The sequence below is a fragment of the Phyllostomus discolor genome, chromosome 6 (genome assembly GCF_004126475.2).
Source record: "Phyllostomus discolor isolate MPI-MPIP mPhyDis1 chromosome 6, mPhyDis1.pri.v3, whole genome shotgun sequence".
Lineage (NCBI taxonomy): Eukaryota > Metazoa > Chordata > Mammalia > Chiroptera > Phyllostomidae > Phyllostomus > Phyllostomus discolor.
Genome location: NC_040908.2, coordinates 124,256,804 through 124,274,950, shown reverse-complemented (window position 1 = coordinate 124,274,950; position 18,147 = coordinate 124,256,804). Strand labels below are relative to the sequence as shown.

Sequence of the window (18,147 nt, the reverse complement as noted above, 5' to 3'; positions counted from 1 at the left end):
TAGAAGGGTTGAACTGAAAGCTAAAGAAGAGGAAGGAAATATGGCACATGAGTGAGGAAAAAATATATTAAGGGAAGAAATGATCTATTCATGAAAGTTGTACCACATTGTCTGAGTTTAGAAATGGCAGTGTAGCAGGTGTGCAGAAAACTGCTTGGTCTTTGATATCATACAAGCCTGCAGTGACCATGATATATGACACTTCCCCAGTGTTGTGACATTAGAGGTCTTTTCCAAGAGCAAAAGAAATTATGTAGGTTTTGCCCTCAGAGGAAGGAGGGACATGATTAGCTTTGCCTTTGGGTGGTGGTGTGTTGGATGGGTCCAGTGTGGAATGGGAAGATGAATCGAATGCTTGCACAGCTGCTCAGGGGAGAGAAGATGAGAGCTTTCAGGACAAAGTCAGGAAGCAAATGTAGAGAGGGAAGAGAGTGAGACATAGGATGAGGTAAGAGGGAAGGATGGCAGTTAGATTAGGTACCTGAGAACAAAGAGTCAACAACAGGCTCTTTCTTCCTGTAGAGGCAATATTGGCTTACTCTTCTAATAAGTTGGGTATTTGGTTTTGGTTTTGTTTCCTAAGAAACTTATGAGGCTACAATAAAGGGGAAGTTCAGCTTCATTGCGAGGCCATATGATTAATAACAAAAATAGCCTGATGTGGAAAGTGCATTTGGAGGACTTCCTATAGAACTCAACTGCCAGTTAGTAAGCTTAGACTTCATTTCATAAGGAGATTGTGACTTTTCTGATGGACACTGTCTCTTTTAGGCCCTTGGATGCTGTGCTTATGAGATTTCACAAGGTAATTAGTACACTGTAGCTCTGAGCTTACATAACCTAAGGTGGTTTCATACATGGCCACTAAGTCTAGCTTCCTAAAAGACTGAGATAAAAGAAATAAAGGACCTTCTAAAGCACTGTGAAGACCATTACTAAGAGCTCACCTGAGGCAGCCAATGTTGACATGCCCTGTTTCCTGTCCTGTATCCCTAGACTGGCTAATAACCTGGCACTTTATATCTTATCAGTTCACATGAATGAGAGTGACCATACCAACTGGAAAAGATGCTGATGGTCATTTAAAAAGGGTATCACGGAGTGGTAGCACAGTGATGCTCATTCTCCCACCTGGAATCAATATGGCCCCGTAGCCACAGTCTAGGCTCAGAATTTCTCTCAGGAGCACCAAGTAAATGAGACTATGAAAAAATAAAAAAAGAAAGATAAGACCTTAGTAGATGGTACCACATTTTGATGGTAAAGAAAATATCTGCAGTATGACATAAGGTTTTCTCTTTGCTCTGTGCTAAGAAGGGAAATGTTATAAGGGCTGTATGAAGATGAATTTAGATCTACTAACACTGTCCACTGGTGCCATGTTCATCACATATGAGGGAACCTGATAAGGAATGAGGTTGAAAGAGAACCAGAAGTGTATTCTACCTAATGGTCCAGATGCTGAAAACAGCCTAGCACCTTATACAGGTAGTCCATGGCTGCAGGGACTGTGATCCAGATCAGGCTCTAATAAACTGCAAGATCAGAGGTAGGTATTGCATTAGGGGTAGATATTAAATGATGTCTTCCTGTGTTTACAGTGCAAGCATGATTCAAATATAGGGTAGGGACATCTAATTATTTGCATCCCTTTCAAGATACACCCAAATCTGAGACACAACAAGAGCTTATAGGAAAGGGAAGCAAAGAACAAGCATTCAACCTTGGGGATGCAGAATTTACTTTTTGTGTGGCTACAAGGACCTAAAGTCAAATCACCTGATGCTACAGTACACAGAAGAGGAAAGTGCAGAGGAGCTTGAGGCCTCACAGATGGAGGTTCACCCCCCACAACCTAGGCGGTGACTCCAGGGCTCCAGAACAGGCAGGGAGATGCCTAGATATGAAAGCATGAGTGGTCTCTGAGCTGCAAGGATATCAAAAATGCCTAGACCATCTCTGAGGACCTATGGGTTTCACCCCACATCAGACTGCTTAACCCAGGAACCTGTGCCCCAGAGCTGAACCTACAAAATATCTGTCTTGCAAATGAACAAGACTTATGCACAGGAGAACCCAAAGGGTTTAGAGCACGGGGGTCCTTTCTTAGGGGCTCCTGCACAGGATTTAAAAGACTTGCAGACTTGCCCCAGGACGTGGGCCAGAAGCAGAAGTTTGAGAAGTGCATAGACAAGGAAAGAGGTCCATCTCCTGCAGGAGGAGTGGAAGCTGGTTGGACTCTCACACAAGGCAGATGTGGTGTGAGGCAACAATGCCTCATGCACTACCTTGTCAACGCAGGGCTGCATTTCCCTCTAACCTATAGGTGCTGATGGTGATACCAGCACCATTTCCCTGCTGCAGCCCCTCAGCCTGACTGGGGAGTGCGCAGGCCCCTCTTCTTTCCTCTTCCATGGCCACACCCCTGCGCCACCTTTGAGACTCTATCAAAGCCAACCCACCACTGTGGTCCCTTCTGAGCCTTTGGGCCCAGGCAGCATTCACAGGACACCCTTTGAACTTCTGGCTGTAGTGCCTGGGCTTGGATGGGGTGCAGTTTTGTGCCCCAAGATCTGTAACAGTGGAACACAGTATTCTCAGTAAGCTGCCACCCTCTAGGCACTGCACAGAGAGTAGAAGGAAACTCACCCCCAATCTTCCTGGGAACAAGGCCTATTTGTTCTGGAATTCCAGCCTGAGGGGAAGTGGTGGACAGGATTCACTCTCCACACCAGGTGCCAAGAAGCTCCGAAATAGCAGAGCGAAAATGAAAGTTAAATTCTTAAGGGAGGGGCAGGAGAGGAGAAAATTCGTGGACCAATGAGAGGCATTCACATAGGGCCCCTAGGAAATACCAAGTTTTTGTGCCTGGGTCAGAAGGGCCAGCAACTACATTTTAATCCTAGCTGAGCTCTGCTCCCTGAAGCTGTTCTCAAGGCTCTCAGGGTAATTCATCTTTGGAGAATTAGGCTTCCCTAAGCTGTGTACTGTCCCACACAGCAACCTCACCATGGCACCTTACAAACGAGGTGCTCTGAGGAGGGAATCAAGTCTGTCTTTTACCACAGTGAGAACCCACTCTGCAGGCTCACCTGAGGCAGTGGTACTGGCAGCTCTCTCCTGTCCTGTATCCAACCAGCTGAAGGAAGTGAATCTGCCCATTTGTGTCCTATTAGTTCATGTGAGAGGGAATGGATGCTCAGATCTGAAATTACCTCAGGTGGTCAGTCAGAAGGGCTCTCCCACACTGGTAGCATGGTGATGCTGACTTTCTGAACCTGGATTCAATAGGGACAAAATGACACTTTTCCCTAAGTGAACTGCAGAGATCAAATTACATGAATTGTCCTGTGGGGGGCAATGTCATCAAATACTATGTAACAAATAATCTCTATAGTTCCAGCATAATAAAAAGCAAAAAAAGACGTAGTTGCGATGGATGATTCATGGGTCAATATGACTGGCCACAGGGTGCCCAGTCATATTTGTAAACATACAAGTAAACATTTGTAAACATATGTAAGAGACCTTGAAGCCTGTGGTCTCACAGAGAATTTTGCTTACTTTATTTGAGTCACTGACAATTGCCAGGAAGCTAAATCTCAAGGGATTGAGAAATGCTCAGAGAATGGCAGTTTGGCACCTTATTTTCCACATTACAATCAAAAAGGAGACATCAGGAGATTAAAGGAAGAGGGTTACATGAAATCCATTCAATATTTGCTGTATACTTTGTGAGCTATAATAGGAAGTTTCCAAGAATATTGTTTACTTCATGAAATCAATCATCTTTTAGCACTCCAATTTTAGCTCATGTACGTGTGAAAGTTCCCTATAGGTAATTAAGCTCCTATAGGTAAGATTGGTTTCTAATTGTGGCCAACCAAATCTGTTTGCCTGAGACAGACGTACCCCCTCTTGTTGCTGTATTCCCTTTTCCTCTGCAGCTGCCCATTAGAACTGTGGAACAGGTTTCTTCATTTCTTGGTTTGCTTGTTTGTTTTGAAGCAAGGAGCATTCTCAAGTCTGGATAATTTGTCTGTTTAATGCTGCCTGACTGGCTGTAGCATCAGCTAGATGTTTTACCCTTTGCTTCCATGGTGGCAGAATGAGAAAGTCTTGGTGTTTTGAGAATTGCCAATTATTTCCATTTTGTATGTCATTTAATAATTTTGAAAACTACTTTCCATTCTTTATGAGCTGCCCTGAGAATATTAAGAAGCCTTGCTGCTTCTACAATACTCTAAAGTTGTGATTGGCCAATTGAAAAGTCCTAGTTTAAAAATTTATTAGGCTTGTTGGGCACATCTTATTCAGGTAAAGAAGAACTTTGATAGGCCCACCATGGAAGTTGTTGCATATTCAGGTCAGTAACATTCCTGTTTATTTTTCAAAGATCCACCTATAAACTAAATTAAATCAGCATTATCAAGGAGTTTCCAACAAACCATCCCTAGGCACTAGAAAGTGCTCAGGTCAATTTGATTTTAATAAGACATATAGAGGCTGGGCCATTAATAAAAATTTGGAATTGAACTGTGACAATATCCAGTCAAACCCAGGAATCTTCTCAGCTGATTTCTTATTTTTGGAAGAGGAAAAAATAGGATTCCTCTTAGTCTTTCAGAGTTAATTGGTAGCCCTTCCTTACAAATCAGGTAACGAAAGTATTTTACTGGGGTAAACAGAATCAGAACTTGTCCTTTGATATTCTATTGTGTTCTTCTCAGAATCCAGTAATTTCTTAGAGTATAAACTGAATTATTCATATATTGAATTAGAGTAGAATTTCTAGGAAATTTAACATTATCTAAATGAGCTTTTAGTATCTAAGACAATAGGTGAGACTCTCCTGTATATACCAGGGGCATTACTATCCAAGTAAAATTGTAATCTTCCCAGCTGAAAGGCAAGAGGTATACAATTACAATATAGTTACTCTTATTCTTATTATTATTTTGGCAAAGCTTCCCAGGTAGCCTCAAGCATCTCAAATGAGCCTAACTAGTTTGAAAACTCTTCTATAAGGAGAGAGAATAAATCCTTGATGTATTCCAGGGTCTATTGGAACAACTCAAAGTCGTTTCTAGGTTAAAAGTCTCTTAAAACTTAAGCTTTGGGAAGGTTCATCAAGCAAAGGGAGTGAAAAGACCATAACATAAACCTTTTCATAAATCTGGGAGAAAAAAAAATGTTTTATGGTGACAACTTTCAAAGACATCAATCCAACTTAAACCAGTTTTAATATTAAATATTTTGTCCAGACCACAGGATCCTCCTTCGGTTATATAAATATTTAATTTCTGTAAGCCAATAAAATATCACACCCAAGTAGTGCCATCTGGAGGCAGAAGAAAACACACTACACATAGTATACACATGAACGCATATCAATCACATCAAATCCATATATATCAATACCATACACGTGATCTGAATTGCTCATTTTTGTAGAGAAGACAATGCCAACTTTTTCCACTTATGGCTATAAACTTAAAACCTTCACATACTTTTACAACCATTTACAAATTTTTCACAACTTTCAGATTTTCCCAGACCTTCTTATCCATTCATAAATAACCATCTTCAAACTCTCTTTCTTCCTTTCCCCTCAAAAGTATTTCTATCTCATGCGTTCTATTACCAAAACCATGCAACTTCTTTCCAACTCAGTATAAATTTTTCACTTTTAGAAACCTCAATTTCCAATCATAACCAAAAATAAACAGCCAGTATTTCCTAGATAGGCTCTTATAAACACATTTCATTACCTATAGAAACATAGGTTCCTCTGTTGTCAAATACATTCACTTTCAATAAATACAACTCTAACAAAAACAATGAACTAGACAGGTATTAATAGCGGCATATCTGTAATGGGATTCTGAATAAAGATGCCTGGGAATAGAGGGAAAAAAAAGTAACACTCTTCACAGCCTGGGTTTCAGAGATGGGGTGGGGGGAGGCAGGAGTGGGGCAGAGGAAGGCAATTGAGATGTACTTTGCCTCTATGGCAACTTGGCAAGTTTAATAGTTATGTTAATGTTACAGAACAGACCCAGGGGTGTGGGAGTGAATGATATACTGTTACTGAATGGGACCACCCTCATGCTTCCAGGGTCCCCACTCTCATACTAGGTTGGCCTTGCCTGTCACCAGGTTAGGATGTCTCTCAGTGGCAGAGATTGCTGAAAAGGAAAGGGATTATTCACTTAGAAGTTCATACAGACTTAGAGTAATGATTTAATGTCTTCATTAAAAACACTAATGTCCTTTAGAATACCCACAAATGCATAGTCCTTCCTTCTCCCCTTTGTACAGTCCAGCATACTATATTTCAGGAAAAGAAGTAGAAGTTTGTGGTTGAGGCAGCCCCTCAGTCCTGGCACCATCAGCTGTGTTGCTGCCACAATCTCCAGTTAATCCAAAACCATGTGGCACCTTCTCATGGCCCACCAGCAAGAAGCCTTTCACAACTTTTCTTCCAGGCAAAGTCTCTCCTGCTTCCTAAGCCACATGACAAAAAGGGTGCCCCCTAAAGCTGCACAGTCCCAACTTTTGTCAAAGTTGCATGGTCCTAAAAAGCCCCACATGGCTGCCATGCCTGGGTTTAAATCCCAGTGCCAATCTTGCTCTGCAGCACCATTTCTGACTGCTCACACAATCAGTTACACCTGACAGCACTCCCATATTCTTCCAGCTTTACTGGGCTGCCATAGTGAGTCCAGGCTGGCTTGGGCCCCTAGACCCAATCATCTCCATGATTGGCAGAGCCAATCATCTCCAAGCTCTCACACAGGTGCTGTAGCCAGGGGGAGTTGCCTCCCAGTTGCATCATGGGTTGAAGTCACTCCCATCCCCCTGGCTCAAAGCATGGCCACAGCTATTTAACATATCCATGAAACCAGTTAAAGGTTATAGGTATGTTAAATAACTATTCTAGAGGTTATCTACAAAACTGTTGCTATTCAAAGCAACTCTCAATGGCCCTGCTCCTCACATCCCATCCCCCAGCTCAGACTTGTGGGGGTGAGGACAAAATATATATATATATTTTTTTCTAATATTTCCTGGACACCCTGAGTTCTGGACCTCGTTACAAATCCCCATTTGGGGGCCCCTTTGGCTGCACCCTATTACACCTTCACTTTTGTTATGTTAATTGTTTACTGTTAACTATTCTTTACCCACCTTTACCCACCTATTTAAATAAAGTGTGTGTCGATTATTTTAGCCTTTATCCAATCCCAGAGGTACGCCCCCCCAACCCCGCTGCTCAACACACACATACTTTGCTTTCTCCAGCCTCCCTAATCAATCACAAATGGATTTCATGAAACCCCACTTAGGTGTCCTCCGGTAAAGTATAAAATAAGGTGCTAAGCTGCCATTCTCAAAAACATCTCTCAATGCATTGATATGCTGCTTCTGGACAATTGCTGTCAGCTTGGCTCAAATTAACCCACCACAAATTCTCTACAGGTTCAAATATCCCTTACGTTGATGCTAACTTGGTGTAGTGCAACAGGATTACAAGGAAGCCTACCGACAACCACTTTTCAAACCTGGACTTACTGCTAGGTACCAGCAGGGGCCCATCATGCCTCACAGGCTTCTTGTTGTGCAAAGGGTGAACTTGAGTGAGTTTCAATTGGAATTCCAGACCTCCCTGTTTTAAGGTATGAGGCTTTGTCTTTATTTGAGATTTCTTTTTAAATTCTCAGGGTGGAACTGATAGGGGACTCAAGAGTTGGAAACTTTTAGTTTAACTAATGGCTAATAAACTTGTAATCAATGCATGTAAAAGCTATTGTTCCAGAAACTGAAGGTATAACCCCACCCTGACTCCAGGAGACCATACATAAGCAGTTCTACCTTTGTGCCTCAGGAGGGCTGCAAGCAATTCAAGATGGTTTCTGAGCCATTGTACTCCCAGGTGAGACGACCACCCGGCTTTGGGTCTCCCTTTGCAATTTGTTCTCCTTATAAAAAGGGCCATTTTGGAATGGAATTTAAGACAGTCTATTAGGGTATGAATCCATAGTCTTCTCAGATCACCAGCCATATGAATAAAGTGCCTATAGATGCAATCCCTGTCTCTGCTTATTGGGTTAGGTGTGTGACAGGCAGCACAGGCTCAGGTCTATTCCAGTTTCAGGACTAAGATTAAGGGTTGAGAGAACCCAGGATAAACAGGACTGGAAGGAAAAAAAATGAGTGGCAGGTTTTTAACTTTGGCTTTGTGATTGGAATTGCTTTCAGAAAGTCTGAAGTGCAGACTCTACAAGTCTCACAATAAAACTAAAATTAACATGGGAAATTGTGCCTCCAAAGTTGGAGACTCCCAGACTCCAGCATTCATTAGTACCCTTGGTAGGAAGTCTTGACTTCAGGTACTTTACAGAAACAGGAAGATTTAACTAGAAATAATATCAATTTAAAATGGCCAAAATGCCATTTCATTTTGGGACCTAAATTAATTTTTTGCATGCAAAATTAGACTTCTTCATGACCCATTTCCGACTCCTCTCACAATGAGCTATGTTCTGCCAGTTCTCTGTACAGTTTACAATCTCTCTGCTGCCATTATCAGTCTGAGCAGGTGTGGCCTAGTGACTCAGGCAAACCACCTTCCTGCTTCTCCTGCAGGCGATGTAACAGGGGAACTGCTTCTCTGCTTCTTGCAGGTGCTGTGAGCTCCCAGGATACATTCAGAAATCATGCCCATCTCCCTTACCCCAGGAATGATTACAGCTATTAATGTAACAGGCTGCAGCCAAAGGGGGCCCCCAAATGGGGATTTGTAATGAGGTCCAGAACTCAGGGTGTCCAGGAAATATTAGAAAAAAAAATATATGTTGTCCTCACCCCCATAAGTCTGAGCTGGGGGATGGGATGTGAGGAGCAGGGCCATTGAGAGTTGCTTTGAATAGCAACAGTTTTGTAGATAACCTCTAGAATGGTTACTTAACATACCTATAACCTTTAACTGGTTTCATGGATATGTTAAATAGCTGTGGCCATGCTTTGAGCCAGGGGGATGGGAGTGACTTCAACCCATGATGCAACTGGGAGGCAACTCCCCCTGGTTACAGCACCTGTGTGAGAGCTTGGAGATGATTGGCTCTGCCAATCATGGAGATGATTGGGTCCAGGGGCCCAAGCCAGCCTGGACTCACTATGGCAGCCCAGTAAAGCTGGAAGAATATGGGAGTGCTGGCAGGTGTAACTGATTGTGCGAGCAGTCAGAAATGGTGCTGCAGAGCAAGATTGGCACTGGAATTTAAACCCAGGTATGGCAGCCATGACAAACACCACATGGCTTTGGAAGAGAAGAACTGCATGACTTCGGGTCTCCCTTTGCAATGCAGCTTAGGAAGCCAAAAGGCAAGATGTAGCAGCAATGTAAGCACTCTCTTAGCAGTTTGGAAGAATGCAGGAGAGATGCCATGGGAAGAAAAGAGGTAAAATGACTCTTGCTAATGGGCCATGAGAAGGTGCCACGTGAGAAGGTTTTGGACTAACTGGAGATCATGGCAGCAATATAGCTGATGGTGCCAAAACCGAGGGGCTGCCTGAACCATGGACTTCCATTTCTTTTCCTGAGAGACAGTACCCCACACTGGGCAAAGGGGAGAAGGAAGGATTGTGCATTTGTGGGTGTTCTAAAGGACTAGTATTTTTAGTGAAGACATTAAGTCATTACTCTGTATAACTTTTTAAATAAATAATCCCTTTTCTTTTCACCAATCTCTGGCATTGAGAGATGTCTTTCCTTGGTAACAGGCAAGGGGAACCTAGTACAGGGTGGGGGCAGGGGGGAGCCTCAGAGAACAAGGGTGGGTCCATTCAGTAATAGTATATCATTCACAGCACCCCCCAACCCCCTCCAGGTGTGTTCTGTAGCAAAGGGATTTATGTGCTCAGCACTGGTGTAGCGGGTGTGCCCAAGGAGTTTGAAAAAAGGGAAGTTACTTTGACATTCCAAAGGTATGTTATCCTAGAGGCAAAAAGATAATAGAGTCAGTTAAAGAAAATATTGACCTTTGATTAGGGAAAAATATCAGCCTAGCATGTGCCTACCCACCACTGTTTTAGTTAATAAGTTTTAAATTCAGACCATCCTACTTTCAGTCTCTGAGTGTGTAAGGCTGCTATGCAGGCCTCCCCTGAGCCTGTCAGTTTTCTATGTGGACCCTTCTCTTCCACACATTATTTCTGGGTGTGACTATGCAGGTGTTGTTTCCACACGAGACTATAATTTAGATCTGTGGTTTCAGTAAGATAGAGGGCCTGAGCAGAACAAAGGGGCAGAAGGAGAAAGAAGCTCTTCCTTTTGCTTCCTGCCTGCCTGCTTGAGCTGAGGTGAACATTTCTTCTGCCCTTCAACTATGACATGCTCCCTTGACTACTCTGGTTCTCAAACTTCTAAACTTGTACAAAGTTCCACCACCAGCTGTCCTGGGTCTCCAGTTTATAGACAGCAGGGCCTGGAACTATTCAAATGCCATAATCATATGAGCCAATTCATGATAAGCAATCTCCTTCATATGTATGAGGGATACATATAATATTTGTGATGCAGGAGGTGGAGCCTGGAGATATCAGCCACTCATTCTGATAAGAGGAAAAAACCACAAGGATGACTGAATGCAGCAGACATGGCCTTTATGACTCACATTACAGGAAGCACCAGTGGTGCAAAGCAGAACTGCCCCTCCTTGAGTCTGAGACTTGTTTTAAGGGGTCCCAGGCAAAGGGGGCATGTGTCTTGTTCATGACTCTAAACTACAAAACCTCAGTGTGTGCCTGCAAAGAGAAAAGGTCAAGAAGCACTCACACAGGACCAGAAACTTCTCCCAAAAGGAGACGAGGAGGGAATTACAATCTATTTCCAAAGCCATACACATTCCTTCTGACCCGAGGCTCCAGATAAGCCTTCTATTAAAAGGGTTTGGAGGACCCATGTCCAGCAGAACGCCACATATTGTTTGTTTCTCTGGAGAACCCTGACTAATAGAATATGAAACAATTCTAAAATTTTCTAAAATTGTGTATTAAATGACACAAATGAACTGTGATAATGATAATGACTCAGGTGAACAGTGCAATTTCAAAACGTGTGTTGGGACTGTTAAGGGTACAAGAAGAATGTTGTAGAGGTGATAATGCACAAAATCATTCTTAATCTAGTAAGAACAGGTCAGATGAGGAGAATCCAGAGTAAAAAATAAAAAATCTTTGAATATATCTACCATCTGAGTTAGTCATGGGTATAGTTGTTCCTTTAACAGAAGAAGAGGTAGTTATATAAACACAGAGACACCCCTACTTTAACTTTCTTTTCTCATGGGTCTTAGGATCTTGGGGCCATGCCACATCTTCTGTTATCTTTTCAGATTATTAACAATCAAGCTTCTCACTTTTTCATCTGAGAAGTTGTAAAGATGCCCCTAATGGGAATCCTTTTCATGACCTCCTCCTGCTCCTGATCTCTCAGATGAGCTCAGTTTCTGGGTGGCAGACATGGCCTAAGAAGAAGATGAGCAAGACTAATGCGTTTCCGGAACTGAAGTGGATCCTAGAGTGTGAACTTGGAATTACTGAAGGACTAGTAACTACAAAAGAAGCTACAGAGCAGAGAAGCTGTCACATCATTAAGGCTCACAGACTCAGAAAGGACAGTGTGCTAGCAAATTATGTGAACAGCTATGCCGAAATTCTACATCATAGTAATTACAGATGTTTGAAGCTTTGATGAACTCCGTAACTTTCTCTGTTTTCTTTCCCACATTATCTCTTTCATCTCTGAGCAGGGCCCAGTATAGCTCCCAACTCTGCTGGTGTCTGTGCGGAACTGGTCTAGAAGCCGGGGCTGTAGCCCGTGGAGACCCCACAGACTCCTTCTCTAGGACTTCTTTCCCAGGGTTTCTCAGGAAGTCATCTCTAGACAAGGATTATTTCTCAGAGTCAGAACTCATTTAGTATACCTGACTTAGAAAACAAAAATGCATAAGTGGAGGGCAAATAAGAAGACTGCGATAGGAGCTTACTGTTATACTCTCACTAGTAAACTTTGCCCCCACCCCACCTTAGACCCACAACTGTAAGTTTCATGAAGTCAGGTTGGGGGGCTCTTTTGTTGCTTATTGATGCATATCTACTAGAAGGTGTTGCATATAAGGGTGATAAATATGTATACAGATATATCACTGTATATGTAGTTTTAACAGAATTGAGCATATGGGTGATAAATTATGCTTCTATTATACTGTTCCTGCTATGAACACAATGCTGTGCTTCATAATGAAATTCGGGTATTCTTTTGGTATTATTAACATATCTATGATTCTCCTTGTACAATCTTTAACCAAAAAATTGTTCGTATCTTCTGTTTTTTTCCTTCAGATTTTTCTCAGAATTGTGTTGTATATGACTGCAATCACATGAACCTTTACTATACTACACTGCAACCACCTTAACTTTTGCTTTGCCCCAGGGTTTTCTCAAATGGGAAAATGTTAAAAAATCCAGAGGACAAAGGGGAAGACATTTCATCAGGTTCCTCACTAAGCAAGAGATGTCGTGAACAGAGTGAAAATACAGAGCCTAAGGAGGGTTCATTCTCCCTGCCACACAGAACACAGTGCACTGGAACATGGAGCGTGCCAGTATCATCAGCACTGGTGAAAAAGTGTATGTGGTGAGAGAAGCATGGCAGATTCAGGTTTCCTTTTGGCCTAAATTTTCAGGTTTCTTCAGAGGACCTGAGTTTCTCAGTTGAAAATCTAATGCTTTATAGGAGAGTTCCAAGATATCAACCAAGGTTGAGGGGTCAGTTCGGAGATTCAAAGGGAAAGGAGTAAAGTGATGGACAGTTGATCTGTGGAAGGATTGGAAAAGGAAGAAGTATGAACAGAGGAGGGGTCATGGGATAAGGGAGCTCATTTTTTTTTGAACACTGCAGTCAGCACCCTGTGCTGTGCTTGTCATTCATGCACTATCATACTCTGAGCTCTCCAAAACCCTGTTTCAGTCATATAATAGACCTGAAACTACATCACTGTTCGTATATCTGCTTTAACCACCATGCTCCATATAGCCATTGTTCTCTTCTGCAAGTATAAGGAAAGGTAAAATGATACGATCACTTTGAGGAAAATCTGGCAGTTTGTATAAAAGAGACCCTAAAATCCAGTGATTCTATTTACAGCTAATAAGATGCAAAGCAAGGAAAAGTGAGGTTCCATTTCCAGGAGGTACATATTTCAACAAAATAACCTCCTTAACCTGTAGATCAACATTATAAACATTGCACAAATATTTTTTAAAAAGCAAAGAGAATGCAAACTAAACCTAAAGGCACAGAGAGTGAAACAAGCAATCAGAATCTACAGTGAAATAGACACTTGGAAGAAAGGAACAGTGTTGGAGTCATTTCCTAGTTTTCATTTTTTTGTGAAGACACACCTTGGTTGGCAGTAGGTAGACAGTAATAACTTTGCAACATACAGACTTACTAGCCAGAAGAACATGATCATTCGGGGCTATCATAACAGCTAGAAAGTGTTAGAACATCTTTGAAAGGGAGATCCTGCCTCCTTACAACCACACACAAAAAAACCTCTCTTGCCCCCAATTTCATATTCTTAAGAGCATCATAAAATATCAGATACCTGGATATCAGAATTATATTTTACTCCTACCTTTTCCTAGTTTCCATACCCCATTTAATTCCTTAGTTATACTGAGTCTGTCACCTTGGAAACACTCTTTCTCTTCACTTTCTGAAATTCACTGTAATGCAGCAATCAACAGTGTGATCATTACAGTGACAGGGGATGATTGAGGTAGAAGAAGGTATAAGTGATGGAAAAAATTAAAATGACTTCCAGGGGGTGTGGCAACAGGACGGAGGTGGGGAGGGCTGGGGGGATGGGCTGGAATGGGGTAAAAGGCAGAAAACTGTACTTGAACAACAATTAAAATAAAAAAATTAAAAAATGATTTCTAGTATCTTTAATTTAAAAGAACTTTCACATATAACACATTTGGGGACTACCCATACAGAGCGGGCTTAAAATGCTCATTGACACTGAAACATATGTTCTACTCATTTTTGAGTAAAACTTGTATCTTATCATCTTTAAATTATTTTTTCATGACTTCTACACCAATGATTCTTTTTAAAAACATGTTTTATTGATCATGCTATTACAGTTGTCCCACTTTCCCCCTTCACTCCCCTCCACCTTGTACACACCCTCCCACCCACATTTCCCCCCTTTAGTTCATGTCCATGTGTCATACTTATAAGTTCTTTGGCTTCTACATTTCCCGTACTATTCTTACTCTCCCCCTGTCTATTCTCTACCTACCATCCATGCTACTTATTCTCTGTACCTTTCCCCCTCTCTCCTCCTCCCATTCCCCTGTTGATAACCCTCCATATAATCATTTCTGTGGTTCTGTTCCTGTTCTAGTTGTTTTCTTAGAGAGTTACCTACAAAGGAGTGCCCACAAGACTGTCAGCTGATTTCTCAAAAGACACCTTACAGGCAAGAAGGGGCTGGAAAGAAGTATTCAAAGTCATGAAAGGCAAGGACCTACATCCAAGATTGCTCTATCCAGCAAAGCTTTCATTTAGATTGGAAGAGCAGATAAAGTATTTCTCAGATAAGGTCAAGTTAAAGGAGTTCATCATCACCAAGCCCTTATTATATGAAATGTTAAAGGGACTTATCTAAGAAAAAGAAGATAAAAAATATACAGTAAAATGGCAGCAAACTCACAATTATTAACAACCACAACTAAAACAAATACACCAGTGATTCTTAAATTCAATCTTTGGATAGTCTGAAACACAGTCACCTGGGAGACCTTTACATAAATACTGATTCCTGGGTCCCACACAAGGAGATTTGTATCCAGAAAATTCAAATATAATTTTTTAAAACTTTTCCTAAAGAAAGCAGATGCACGGACAGAACCTCGAAGTCTTGCAACGCTGTGTTTGAACAACAATGGCCACCTGCCTCAGGATATTGTGGTGAGTAGTAAAAATAATTTGTTGGACAGTGCTTTGTGAAAGTAAGGGGGTATGTAAACGCCAGGTACTTAGAAGAATGTTAATGTTTTTACTTTGCCCCTGTCATACAGATATTATATAATATTAGCAAGGGGTTTTGATACTGTTAATGATGAGTATGTGTAGGGAACTGGAATGAATTTGGGATGTCCTAAGTCATTAGAGACATAAACATTCTCTTTAGATAGGAAATCAAATATTTTTACAGCAATTACAGCACTTCAAAACTTACTATTAATGACCTTTTCAACAATGTACTGTTACATCTGAGGCTGACAACTGGTGAACTGTAAATTGAATAGCACCTTTTACGTTGGATTGGAAATCTCCCCTTTGTTGCTACTTTACCACAATTCTAGGGAAGGGAAAAATCAAAGAAGATAAAAACTAGTGACTCAATTAAGTGTGCTTGAATTGTTGGACAGTGTTCTACTTTTTACAGATAAGATAATTGGATGAAGTAGATTATTTAAGAAAGTTCCATATAAATGGCAGACTGAAGGTTTAAATAATTCTTAGAAGTACAAAACACTTAAAATTATCGTGAACTGTTTTAGTTGATTTTCAGCAACACCTGTGTTCTATCTTTTATTTGAGCAGATCTCTCAATATTTTACAAATCATAATCATGGCATCACTTCACTCACCTTCACTGTGCAGCTACCTTTAAGGTAATAGTTTTTCAACATACCACAAAACACCACCTTGACACGTTATTCTCTCTTCAAATCTTTAAGGGGATTTATTATTGTAGTAATAGCAATCACGACAGCTAGCCATTTTATTATGTTCTCACTTTGACCTACCGATAGACCAGAGTCATGATGCAGCAATATTATCATGATAACTTTCTAAGCACCAAAAGCGTTGACCCAAAAAAACTATTGATTATCAAATCAGTCACATCTTATATTTACTCTTTCTCCTTCACTTTCCCAACCATGAGGATAAGTAACCTATTATAGTTTAAGGCAATTTTTGTGACGATTGTCCTCCTATGTTAGCCAAAAGAAGTCTCAAGTTACACCACCAATGTTCTTCACCCTCCTAGAAATCTTCCCTATGGAACAATTCTTTTCTTAGCCATGACAGACATTTAACTACTCTAGCATCGTCTCTAATGCTTTAGATTTTAAGAGAAAATATGATGATATAAAACATCTGGGACAAGAAACATAAATCTTCAAAGCTTCATATCTCCAGATTCACTAATACACTCTGCATCTTGTATCTTGCTTGTCTTTCCCTTATCATACTTATAATCATGTCTTCATTTGAACTGTTATTTGTGTAATGTCTGCTGCCTGCTGCAAGTGAGCTATAAATTCCATGAGGGCAGTGACTCTGTCCACCTAATCCAGGGATATGTCCCCACACAAAGCATGGTATCCGACATAAGTTTAGTGTATATATTTCTTCTGATGTCCTGGGGACTAAGCATATGGGTATAATCTTTAAAATATTTGTTTTAAGGAAAAACTGAATGATTGAAAATGAATATACATCTAAGATCTGAGCCCAGAGTGTTTGCTATATTGCTACTTTAATTATGTTACATGTACTTAGAACCAATACTATTTCCTTGGCCAAATGCAAGCATGGTGTTAAAAAATTTCAATAAAGAGACTGGAAAGTTGAAAGTATTTCATTCAAACAGCAATTGGCTAGGTATTATTTTATTACATTTTTCTGACATTAATATCCTTGAGGACTGTTAAGCATGTTCATCTGACCAATTGTTCCCTCTTCAACTACCTCTGCTTACTGAAAGTTATTTTCCAATGCTCAGGCAACAAGCATAGACAGGGTTTTCTCACTGGAAGTGTTTGAGGCCCCTCAGCAATCTTACGAGTGTATATGCTGCTGAGCTGAGGAAGTGCCTGTATATGAAACTGCTTCCAAGAGATGTCTGCAAAGGTGCATGTGGTTTGTGGCAACTGAGGTTGCAGCTTGGAATAGCAGGAAGAAGCCTTGCTCTGTGAGTTCTTGTTTCAACATCTTTCACTATAATCTTGGAGAAATCTAAACTATGATGCGCTGAGAGGAACTTCAGATGGGAAGCTTCTACTAATAAATAACTTACTGTTTTGTCCAGAAATGGCCCTTGAATAACTTTTGTTTAAATTTTATATTTATTTATTGTTATCTATTTTCTAGGCTAAAATAGACAGTCAAGTGAGGAATGGACTTGGGTTACCTTTGGTTCCCAAGTGACAAGAATCTGTTCCTTTTTACTTGATGAGATGAATATTTATGAAAATCTTCAACAAGTTGTATTCATTTCTCATCCCTGGATAATTATGAAGAAACTGGGTTTTTTAATTAATTTTTTATTTACACTCTTATGGACATGCAGGTATGACCAAGACAACCCATTTCATTCATTCATTCATTTTTATGATCTATCTGTCTGGGGATTCGTTGGGAACTGCCCTGCCTGGTATCCGAAGCTGTAACCCCGGCCAGGGCTAAGGCTGAGGGCGTGGCCTTGGACCATAAACCAGCAAGGAGACAAAAGCTTATCTCCTTGGCAGGAGCGCTGCTTCTGCTGCTTCATTCATAACTGAACCCCAGTGCTTGGTCTGTTAGCTAATGACGCGTAAGATTCCCCAAGGGGGGAATGATCTAAGACAGGCACGATCACGTGGGAGGCCCCCAAGGAAGGACTTTGGAGGCTACAGCAAAAGGGGGTGACGCACCCTCGCTCCTCGGCTTTGACATAGCCTGAGTCCTCATTGTCTGGGAGAAAATCTCCTTATCCCTTGGCTGCCTTAGTTCCCTTGCTCCACCTAAGCCTGAAACAATGACAGGTCGGTGCAGCTCTGTGCTGAAAAGGGTGGGTTCCCGGGTGATCAGGCCTAAGAAAGAATATGTAAAATCCTGTGAAACCTGCTTTGTTTAGAATGCTCTCAGTTGAATGATAAGGGTCCAAGGAAGAAGTAAGTTTGTTCTTTTAAGTTTTACAGCTCTTTGACCCTGACTCAAAATAGGCCCTCAGACTTCCTTGTTATCTATTGTTTGATTCTTACTTCCTATCAATGAGTAATGAGCTTTTACCT

General features: G+C 41.1%; 3 protein-coding genes across 14 annotated transcripts in view; all 3 read right to left on the bottom strand.

The window, feature by feature from the left end:
- LOC114499956 (tripartite motif-containing protein 5-like) overlaps positions 1-18,147 on the bottom strand; it is an 82,854-nt gene that overhangs the window by 11,539 nt on the left and 53,168 nt on the right. The window contains exon 1 of one of the 8 annotated variants that reach the window (XM_036030160.1): positions 2,650-2,945. The exons of 6 other annotated variants lie outside the window; for them this stretch is intronic. Coding sequence is in view for 1 of the 2 variants with exons in the window: in XM_036030157.1 (XP_035886050.1) it covers positions 3,229-3,278 (50 nt within the window). In the remaining variant the exon portion in view is untranslated. Of the gene's footprint in view, positions 1-2,649; positions 2,946-3,213; positions 3,279-18,147 lie in introns of those variants that run through there. One more of the 8 variants, XM_036030157.1, reaches the window with a different exon arrangement.
- Positions 1-18,147, bottom strand: part of LOC114499955 (E3 ubiquitin-protein ligase TRIM22-like) — a 147,826-nt gene that overhangs the window by 96,294 nt on the left and 33,385 nt on the right. The gene's annotated exons all lie outside the window — the stretch shown is intronic.
- Positions 1-18,147, bottom strand: part of LOC114499954 (E3 ubiquitin-protein ligase TRIM22-like) — a 102,040-nt gene that overhangs the window by 50,513 nt on the left and 33,380 nt on the right. The window lies entirely within an intron of this gene.